This window comes from Helianthus annuus, chromosome 2, assembly GCF_002127325.2.
Source record: "Helianthus annuus cultivar XRQ/B chromosome 2, HanXRQr2.0-SUNRISE, whole genome shotgun sequence".
Lineage (NCBI taxonomy): Eukaryota > Viridiplantae > Streptophyta > Magnoliopsida > Asterales > Asteraceae > Helianthus > Helianthus annuus.
In genome coordinates, this window is record NC_035434.2 from 74873927 (window position 1) to 74884800 (window position 10874).

At 37.3% G+C, this 10874-nt stretch overlaps 2 protein-coding genes across 2 annotated transcripts; both read right to left on the reverse strand.

Moving 5' to 3' along the window:
- Positions 1–5378: 5378 nt before the first annotated feature.
- Positions 5379–7945, reverse strand: LOC110892412. Its single transcript, XM_022139581.1, has 4 exons — positions 7598–7945; positions 6650–7529; positions 6424–6554; positions 5379–6233 (listed from the first exon to the last, which is right to left on the reverse strand). Exons 1-4 carry the CDS (start codon positions 7943–7945, stop codon positions 5379–5381), a joined length of 2214 nt encoding a protein of 737 aa, XP_021995273.1.
- A 1183-nt stretch (positions 7946–9128) lies between these two features.
- LOC110892422 (uncharacterized mitochondrial protein AtMg00810-like) lies at positions 9129–9959 on the reverse strand. The gene has a single exon (XM_022139589.1). The coding sequence runs from the start codon at positions 9957–9959 to the stop codon at positions 9129–9131; it is 831 nt and encodes a 276-aa protein (XP_021995281.1).
- Positions 9960–10874: the final 915 nt, after the last annotated feature.

Here is a 10874-nt window from a genome sequence, read left to right on the forward strand (position 1 = left end):
ACGTTATGTCAGGTTTGTTATTTGATACAACTTAGTTATTTACAGGTTTATTTTTTTTTATCTTGGTTGTACTTGAAATGTGTTTATACATGTTTTCTTGGAGCTGTAGCTCATAAACAAACCATAATCTCAGGAACTTTAGCTTACTTTCTGCTTGAAGATCTTGTTTTTACAAAAATGATAAACTCCTAATTTTGAAGGTAGCATATTATCTGCAAAGATGACTGCTGCGAGTGACCCTCCTACATCACGTGGTGTGAACTGGTCACTGAAATCGTGTAAGGAATCAACAAGATTGATCTTTGTCAAAAATGAGTCTGAGTTCAAGCATCAGGTATCACCCACCACCATAAACTAGCAAGACATACACTTTTTTACTTGTTTTTTATTTTTCAAACAGTTAAAACCGAAGGATATCTACATTCTTAAACATAGATAAAATTATATTTTTTCAAGTTCCCATTATGTATTAGCTTGGTAATTTATGCACCTGGAGACCGAAGTAGAAATTAATAATATTGTTAACTACGAGATTAATAGGAAACAAATTAGGTAACTAATATAGCAAAAGAAATATGGCAAAGTTTTGAACCGTCTAATAGGCTCATTACCTAAAATGTTCAGGTTAGCGGGGATATAGATGAACCAGCCGTGGTTCCTGAAACCATGAGCCAGTCCAAGGCTAAAGGAGACCAAGCAGATCAAGTCATGTCAGCAGCTCATGTGTTGATTTCCATGTCATCAGCGTATTCACCACCACTAGTTTGGTATTCGTCACCACTAGTTTGGTTTGCCAACAAAGTAACCTATGTCAAACATGATTATGACTTGGAATTTCTCCTAAAAAAGGGACAGGCAGCGGGGAAGCTACATGCATCTGACTGGGCATACCGACAACAAAAAGCTCAGCGGATGCAGATGCCAGGTCAGCGTGGCAGTCGCGTGAATGCATTAAAGGGGAAATACGCATCTCTGGAAACTAAAAAAATCATTGTCAATTGGGGGAAGATAACAAAAGGTAAAAGAAGCAAAAGGGTTCGTAACAGGAATCCTATGTCTGCTTTCCTCTGAGGGGGACTTCTGTGTAAATGGAGGTAAATACATCTGCGGATAAAGTTACATGCTTATATATATACACACAATAACTTTAACAGCTTATATATATGCTGATCGATGGGCAAAATTCCTATTTGAGATGTTATCGCTACTTGCTAGATGGATGAAATATATTGTCGTGTTTCCAAATAAAGATTGTAACTCATAGTGATCAGCAGTTTCTATAAATAGTTACAATACAGTTGTTGCAATAGGTTGCATATGTGTTGTGTGTATGTAAATATATTATGTATGAAGTTGCTATGTTACAATATCTTTGTTGTCTGGTTCATGGAGGTAACCCTGAATCAGTTCAAATGAGAAATGGGACCGATGAAATAAGGTCCGGCTAAAGGTTGAAGTCATGGGGTTAGTACTAAGTAAACCAAAAGAGCTCAATAGATAAAGATGGGTGAAATCATTGGGTGAGCCGATAAAACTAAAGAAAAGGATAAAACTTGGTGAATTACAGGGGCGGACCTAGCATAGAACAACCGTTGCCCCTTGACGCTCCGGCGGTAGTGTAAAATTAGTGTAAATTTTGGAAAAAATTGACGTTTTTTTCGATTTTAGTGCCCCTTTGTATAGAAACGTTGCCCCCTTTAGGTTTTTTTCTAGATTCGCCACTGGTGAATTATATATGTTGGAGCTAGAATTATGTTTAGGCTTATTATTAGGAGTTTGAGATAGTTTTGAAACGAAGGTATGTTTAGTATAAATAGGGTTATATAATACATTCTATGGTACGGTTTTCATTTTTTTATACAATCAGAAAGACTTGTGGCTGGAGTTTTATTCACAAAACTGTGGTGTTCATGTGTTGTTTGATCCAAATATATCTAACAGTTCAATCGCTCTTTTGGGGATGACTTGAGGATGTTAAAAGCGATTATCTTAAATAGAGAAAATTTGGCTAGACTTACGATCAACAAACCCGAAACTAATTTCTCTAGTGGCTAAGTTCATAGTTTTCAAATGATAAATAAAACTATCAAACTTGTTTAACTGGACGGATGGCTGAACGAAGTTATAGAATGATGCTAGATTAGTATTGGGCTAGATTAGTATATATGTCCTAGTATCTGATTGAGTGGCATATAACACAAGTTGTAACCGGTTGGTCTCAAGCCAACATGGCGAAAAATGATAAAAAATCCCATGGATTAGGCCTATGATCCTTTGAATTTTCTCTTGGTTAAGTAATAAAATTTTCTATTTGAAAATAGTGCTAGCTGAAAAAGTGGATGGATTAACTAGTTATATACCGGCTTATTTATCATTACTAAAGCATTATCTAAAGATATAATTATACTGTCCATGTAGTTTTTTTTATTCACTAATAAATGTCCTTCATATGTATATTAAGTATCCTATGTTGGTATAGATCAGAGATTATGCTAGAAAACAAACAACAAGAACAATGCAATAAATCGAAAGTAACTGATCTTTTTATTGAATGATTCAAGTCGGCAAGATTACAGAGCTACTTCGACAAATTGAAAGTGGAAAAGTGATAAAAACAACTGAACATTAAGCTGCAATTTATAGCTATGAAATCAAACTGAAATCACCTATCTGGAAGGGAAATAGACGTTGGAGAGACCTGCTCTTCACACCCGTTGAGAGCTCCTCCTTATTTGCTGCGTAAAATAGAGCTGACCTAGACTGGGTTGTTTGACCTAATTTACTGGCCCATTTAAAAATACCCAACTGAGTGACCCATTTGAAAATACCCAATTAACTGACTCGGATAATTATTAAAACATATTCAGAATTATTCCAACAATTTCCCCCTTAATTTTCTGAATATCACTTATACCCATCAGATCTCTCATCTCAGCAAACTTAATTCTGGGTAAAGACTTGGTCAGAATGTCTGCCTTTTGCAAGTCACCACTAACATGCTCAACTTGAATCTTCCCCTCTTCGACGCATTCTCTTATGAAATGAAACTTGGTGTCGATGTGTGTGAACAACAGTAACTCTTGTATAATCAAAGCAAGAGTACACTACTTTCAAGCAAAAGAACACAAATCAAAACCGTGAAATCACCGATTACAAGCAGCAAGATCGAACAGATCTTTCAACCGAAAGATTCTGCACTAGAAGATGAACAGCAGCAACAGGATATGATGATCTCGAACAGGACGAACAGCAACCAGCTTGAGAAATGTTCTAGAGAGCACCAGAGACACTGACACTGCACTTTGTTTTCTTCGTGTTTTTTAGACAAGAGAGAGGACCGAGTATAAAAGGGGCAAGGGAATCCTAGAAGCAGCCCACAGCGGAGAGCCCAAGAGAAGACAGCCCGAACGTGCACAAAGACCCAAACCTCGCATTAACGGGAAAAAAACACCAAAAAGGAAAAGATTGTAAGGGTATTGAATTGGAAAGAGAAATAAGAATAAAAGATTAGAATATTTTAACACCCCCTCTCAATTCAATACTTGAAACAATCAAACATATTAAGAAGAGAACAAACCTTTTCATGTTGTCCCGCAGGTAGGCCTTTTGTGAGGATATCAGCAGCTTGATCTTCTGTTTTAATTCCCACCGTTTGGATAATACCTTTAGATATTTTTTCCCTCAAGAAATAGATGTCGATCTCAAAATGTTTTGTGCGTTCATGAAATATGGGGTTGGCTGCGATGGATATAGCAGCCGTGTTGTCACAAAATAACTGAGTAGGAAGTTTGACATCAATCTTTAATTCTGTTAATAAGTTGGAGATCCACATAACTTCACATGTCACAGGACACATTGAACGATATTCTGCTTTAGCAGAAGATCGTGAAACGGTGGACTGCTTTTTACTTTTCCATGAAACAAGATTATCTCCTAAGAAGATGCAGAACCCAGAAACTGACCTTCGGGTTCCTAGACATTTAGCCCAGTCGGAATTAGAGAATGCTTTCATTTCTAAAGAATCCCCTTTTTTAAAGAAAATTCCTTTCCCAGGGGCACCCTTTAGATATCTTAAAAGTCTCATAGCAATTTTAAAGTGAGCTTGTGTGGGAGAATGCATAAATTGACTGAGATAATGGACAGGATATGCAATATCAGGTCTAGTGTGAGAAAGGTAGATTAGTTTTCCAACAAGTTTTTGATAAACAGTTATATTTTCTAAAGGTTGATTATCTTTCTCACACAAGTGATTCAAAACATGATTGGGTTCCATGGGATATGTAACTGGTTTACAACCAGTCATACCAAATTCAGCAAGAAGGTCTAAACAATATTTCCTTTGAGTTAGGCAAACACCAGTAGTATTTTTAACAACTTCAAGACCCAAAAAATATTGTAGATTGCCCAAGTCTTTTATAGAAAATTTGGACTTTAGTAATAGTTTGATTTCATTAACCTGCTTAGGGCAATTACCAGTTATGATAATGTCATCTACGTAGACAAGGAGAATAGTAAAGCTAGAATCCTTTTTTCATAGTAAACATGGAATGATCACACTTACTTTGTTCAAACCCTAGATTGTGGAGAACGGAAACAAGTTTTTCGTTCCACATTCTAGGTGCTTGTTTTAAGCCATAGAGGGATTTCTTTAATCTACAGACTTTGGTCCCATTAGATTGATCATAACCATCAGGTAAGCACATAAATACTTCTTCATTGAGCTCTGCATAAAGGAAAGCATTATTAACATCAAGTTGGAAAACCTCCCAGTCAAAGTGAACAGCTAAGGACAACACACATCTGATGGTGACCATTTTTACAACCGGAGAGATGGTGTCAAAGAAGTCAACACCTTCTTTTTGACTAAAACCTTTAGCAACAAGTCTAGCTTTATATCTTTCTTTTTCACCATTAGATTTGTATTTTATTTGATATACCCACTTACATCCAATAGCTTTCCTTTTAGGAGGCAAGTCAACAATTTCCCATGTGTCATTTTTATGTAAAGCTTCGATTTCTAAATTCATGGCATCAACCCAGTTGCTATCAGTTTTAGCTTCAAAATAATTTTTGGGTTCACAGCTTTTGTTAAGAACAGTAGCAAAACACATTCCTTCAGGAGATAGATTAGCATAGTTAAGGAACCTTTCTAGACCATATTTGACTTTTCCATCTACCACAAAATCATCAAGTTTGGAAGGAAATCTAATATTTCTAGGCGACCTCCTAAGAGCAATGTTTGGTTGATCCTGAATTTCTCCCTCAGAATTGTTGTTATCCTCATTTTCAGTGTCATGCTCAGTCCTGTCTAGCCCTGATCCGTCACTACTGGGTTGCTGATTGTCAGCCATCCTTGAAGTAGTACCTAAATCAGTCGACTACTCAGACCCATGTCCTAAAGAGGTGCTAGTTTGTGTATTTTCATCATTGAGAGGTTGGTCAACATCAGGGTTTTGGGTGTAGTTTAAATCGAATATGTCAAAAAAGTTTAGGGTATCGGCTTCAGAAAAGGTATCATGATCAACAGATATTTTCTTTTCTTTAAAAGGAAAAACGGTTTCATAGAACCTAACATCCCTAGAATAAAACGTCATTTTTTGATCAAGACTCCAAAGCTTATACCCCTTTTTCTCATTTGAGTATCCAATCATAACACATTTTTCAGCATGTATGTTAAATTTATCAGAGTTATTTAACACAGTGCTAAAGCAAAGCCACCCTACCACCCTAAGTTGATTTAAAACAGGGGCATAACCAAACACTAGATCATTCGGAGACTTCCCATTTAAAACAGATGAAGGGGTCCTGTTAATCAGATAAGTAGCAGTTAGGACACATTCAGACCAAAATCTAAGAGGAAAACCTCCTTGAAAAAGCAAGGATCTAGCAACATTCAAGAGATGTCTATGTTTTCTTTCAACGACCTCATTTTGCTGTGGGGTATGAACACATGAAGTCTGATGAAGAATACCATTTTCATAGCAAAAGTTATTCATTTGTTTATTAATGAATTCAGTTCCATTGTCACTCCTGAATACTTTAATTGATTTACTAAACTGGGTTTTTAACATATTGAAAAAACCTTTAATATGACAAAATACTTCCTCTTTAGACTTCATAAGGTATACCCACACAGCCCTAGTAAAGTCATCCACAACAGTAAGAAAATATCTAAAACCGTCCCTACTTGGAACTTTGTAGGGACCCCAAACGTCTAAGATGAACCAGTTCCCCTAATGACATAGTTTTGTGTTCACTTAAGGGAAACGGTTCCCTATGTTGTTTTTCCCTATGACAGGTTTCACAAGGTGTTAACTTAGAGTTTTTAATGTTTAATTTATTCCTTAGAACATGCAAAACAGGTTGTGCAGGATGACCTAACCTAGCATGCCAAAGATTAACATCACAATTTGCACTACACACCTTTTTTGAAACAAAGGAACTACCACAGAAGTAAAGACAATCAAACTGATTACCAGTCACCAGGACTTTCTTTAGATGAGAATCCTGTATATAACAGTTGTGTTCATCAAAGGAAACAGTAAGCTTACAATCTATAGCAAGTTTATGAACAGAGATTAAGTTAACACTGTAACTAGGAACAATGAATACATCGTAGAGAATGACTTGTCACTTAACTTTATATCACCAATTTTTGTTACTACAGCACTTGTGCCATTAGGATGTTTAACTTTTATATTAAATTCAGTAACATCCTTTTGGTTTATAAGGCAATCCTCAGTCGTAACCATATGCTGATTTGCACCAGAGTCAATTATCCACCCAACCTTTTTCCCATCATCAATAAAGTTTGAAAAACAATAGATAGGTTTAAGATCATAATTAGGTTCAGATGTGATAAAGCTATTAAGACAGATAGAATTTGCACACATACCAACAAAATTACTATTTTGTGCATCACTCTTAGGTTTATCATTCAAGAGGCTAAGCAATTGAGTAACCTGGTCACTGGTCAAAGAACTCATAACAGGAGATGAATCAGTAGTATCAGTAGTGACATTATTACTTACCCTGTTACCCTTGTTCCCACTTGTTTTAGATTTCATCCAAGATGGATATCCAACGAGTTCAAAGCATTTTTCAATTGCATGACCAGTTTTATTACAGTGAGAACATTTGAGATTAGAATTAAGAGTTTTTACCCCTTTTTTCTTTAAATCAACACTTTGATTTGCCCTGGCAGCAAAGCCAACAGCACCATTAGGGGTTTTATCAGAAAAATTTTTTGAGTATAAACGAGACTCTTCTCTAGAGATAATCGCAAAAGCATCTTTAACAGTAGGAAGAGTTTCACGAGTTAATAAATTGGTTCTAACAGATTGATATGAACTGTCAAGACCCATCAAGAATTGCATCAGTTTTATAAGATGATTAAAGTCATTAAACTGTTTAGATGTATCACAAGAGCAGGCAGGTAAAGCAAGAAGTTGATCTAATTGTTTCCACATGCAATTCAACTTATGGTAATATTCAGAGACAGGCATACCATTTTGACTAAAGGAATTGATCTTTTGATACAGATTAAACACAACAGAACCGTCAATTTTATCATAAGTTTCTTTTAGATTTTCCATACCTCAGATGCAATTTTAGAATAAACTAAGCCAAGATACAATTCTTCAGATATAGAATTAAGAATCCATGTAAGCACAATAGAGTTGCATCTATCCCATTGTCTACCCAAGACCTCATCAGTTTCAGACCTAGAGCAAGAGCCATCAACAAAACCTATCTTATTTTTAACTTGTAAGGCCAGGTACATAGCATTAGACCAGATCCTATAATTTTCTGCCCCTTTGAGTTTAACACTCACTATAGATAAATTAGCAGAGTCACTAGGGTGTAAAAACAAGGGGTCACCAGCATCTATCTTGCTAACCGGGGTAGTACCAGGGGAAGTAATAGCAGAATCATCCCCAGGCATTTTGAAAAAATAACCAAACAAAAAAAAACAGATAAACAGAAAATAAACACAGAAATAAGCGAAGCCTGAACAGCGGTCCGATCAGAGGTTCATCACTCAAAAGGTGCCTCCGCAGACAATATTCAGGGAGCTTGACACACTGACCAAACAAGATGCAACAGATAAGCAAATAGGACTCGATCAAGGGTCGCCCCGACTAGTCCGGTAAACAGGGAATGCCTAGACGCACTGACTCAGTGATGCAAGACACAAACAAAAGACAGAAATAAATAAGGGGTAGAACAATCTCACAGTGGGTGCGTTTGACTCCTGATAATCACACTTATAACCTTCACTTAGGGTTACAACCTGATTATAAGCAAGACGACCAGTAACAGCTCTGTTGGTTTGCTCTGAATAGAGACCAACGAGAGTTCCTTTTAAGAAGCACGAGAAACCCTAGAATGCGAATCGGATCTTCAACTGGTTACAGCGGCTACACAGGATTCTCCAACAGAACCCAAACCCTAGATTTAGGGTTTTAATCTTTAATCGGAGGTATCAACAGAGAGGTGATCAGGAATCGGCGGATACAAAGTACCACCAAGATGCCCTAGATATTTCCCACAATCCTTAGATCCGAGAGGATCTGTTCAATCAATAGCAACAGCAGCGGAGAAGAACGAGTATCATAGAGCCGAACCTGGCTCTGATACCATGTGAACAGCAGTAAATCTTGTATAATCAAAGCAAGAGTACACTACTTTTAAGCAAAAGAACATAAATCAAAACGGTGAAATCACCGATTACAAGCAGCAAGATCGAACAGATCTTTCAACCGAAAGATTCTGCACTAGAAGATGAACAGCAGCAACAGGATATGATGATCTCGAACAGGACGAACAGCAACCAGCTTGAGAAATGTTCTAGAGAGAACCAGAGACACTGAACTTTGTTTTCTTCGTGTTTTTTAGACAAGAGAGAGGACCGAGTATAAAAGGGGCAGGGGAACCCTAGAAGCAGTCCACAGCGGAGAGCCCAAGAGAAGACAACCCAAACGTGCACAAAGGCCCAAACCTCGAATTAACGGGAAAAAACACCAAAAAGGAAAAGATTGTAAGGGTATTGAATTGGAAAGAGAAATAAGAATAAAAGATTAGAATATTTTAACAATGTGTTTGTTGCGTCCGTGAAATACTGTATTTTACATCAGAGCTATTGCGGATTCGTTGTCAACATAGAACTTCACTTTACTTGGCTTCATTCCCGTAAGATCAGCCAACAAGCTTCTCAGCCACAAAGCCTGGTAGGCTGTTGTGGTTGCTGCTATAAACTCAGCCTCACAGGATGACAAGGTAACAGTTCTTTGCTTTTGTGATAACCAAGTAATTAGGTTTCCAGAAAAGTAAAACACTGTACCTGTATTACTTCTTCGATCCATCACATCTTTTCCGTGGCTGCTATCGCTGTAACCAGTTACTTCACCATCTCCGCCCTTTTTGTACTTCAAGCCATAGTTAAGTGTCCCCTTTACATATCTCAAGATCTGTTTTAAAGCTTTCAAATGACTTACTTTAGGAGTCTGCATAAACCTGCTGACCACACCAACTGAAAAAGCTAAGTCCGGTCGTGTATGAAGTAGATAACGAAGGCTTCCAACCAGACTTCTAAACTGAGTTTCATTCACTGATTCTCCATCTTCATCTTTCGTTAATTTAAGCTTTGGTTCCATCGGGTACATGGCTGCATTACAATCACCCATACCTGCTGCTTCAATTATCCTTTTTGCATAACTTGTTTGAGAGATCGTCATAGAACCTTCACTTTGTTCTACCTCTATGCCAAGGTAGTAGGACAACAACCCCAGATCACTCATTTCATATTCTTTCATCATCTGAGACTTGAATATAGTCACCTCTTTGTGATTTGTGCCTGTAACCAATAAATCATCAACATAAACACCTACTATCAACAAGCTTTTCCCACTTTGTTTCTTGTATATGGCGTGCTCTTGTGGACATTTTTCAAACCCCATTTGCTTCAATGTCTTGTTAAGCCTTGCATTCTAGGCTCTTGGAGCTTGTTTTAGCCCATACAGCGAAGGATTAAGCTTATACACTTTCTGCTCTTGACCTTTAACTTCAAAACCCACTGGTTGTTGTACATATACCTCTTTAGCAAGTTCTCCATTTAGGAAAAGCAGACTTTACATCTAAATGATAAACTTTCCACCCTTTTTTAACTGCTAAAGCTAGTATTAACCTCACAGTTTCAAGCCTTGCTACCGGAGCAAACACCTCTTCTACGTCTATTCCTTTCTTTTGTACGTATCCCTTCGCCACCAAACGCGCTTTATACTTGGTTATGTTTCCTGTTGGATCCTTCTTTACTTTGAATATCCACTTTAGTCCAATAATCTTCTTTCCTTTTGGCAGTTCAGTTAAGCACCAAGTGTTGTTCCTTTTGATTGCCTCGATCTCAGTCTTCATGGCATCCTCCCATTCTTTATTTCCCTTTGCGTCTTTGTAACATGTTGGTTCTTCACTTGAAAACATCAATACATCTTCTTCCACTATTTCTTCAGTGTTTTCATACAAATCTGGCAGAGTTCTGAAACCCTGCATTGGACTATGATCATATCTGCGTGAACTTGAGTTAGAACTCATACCTGAGGGGTTCACTTGCATTCATCGTTTCTGTAGTGAAATGACCAGAAGCTTCATTTGTTTCATCCGTAGATACACTCACATGTTGTGGTGTATTCCAGATTGGAGACTGATCACCACCACCCTCCATTTCATTCTGAGTTAGATCTTCTGGTTGAGCATTTACTTCGCTTGTGTTTGAATCTTCAAGATTCCTTAAGAGTGTCACAATACTTTGCTGGTTTGAGACTGGCTTCTCTTGATCTCCCCAGTTCCATTGCATTCTTTCTTCGAAAACTACATCT

Coding starts and splice junctions, on each gene's coding strand:
- LOC110892422 (XM_022139589.1), bottom strand. CDS start 9,959: ATGGGGTTTGAAAAATGTCCACAAGAGCACGCCATATACAAGAAACAA.
- LOC110892412 (XM_022139581.1), bottom strand. CDS start 7,945: ATGCCTGGGGATGATTCTGCTATTACTTCCCCTGGTACTACCCCGGTT. Junction 7,530..7,597: donor ATTCTAAAATTGCATCTGAG/GTATGGAAAATC, acceptor CTGTATCAAAAG/ATCAATTCCTTTAGTCAAAA. Junction 6,234..6,423: donor GTTCCTTTGTTTCAAAAAAG/GTGTGTAGTGCA, acceptor CTATGTCATTAG/GGGAACTGGTTCATCTTAGA.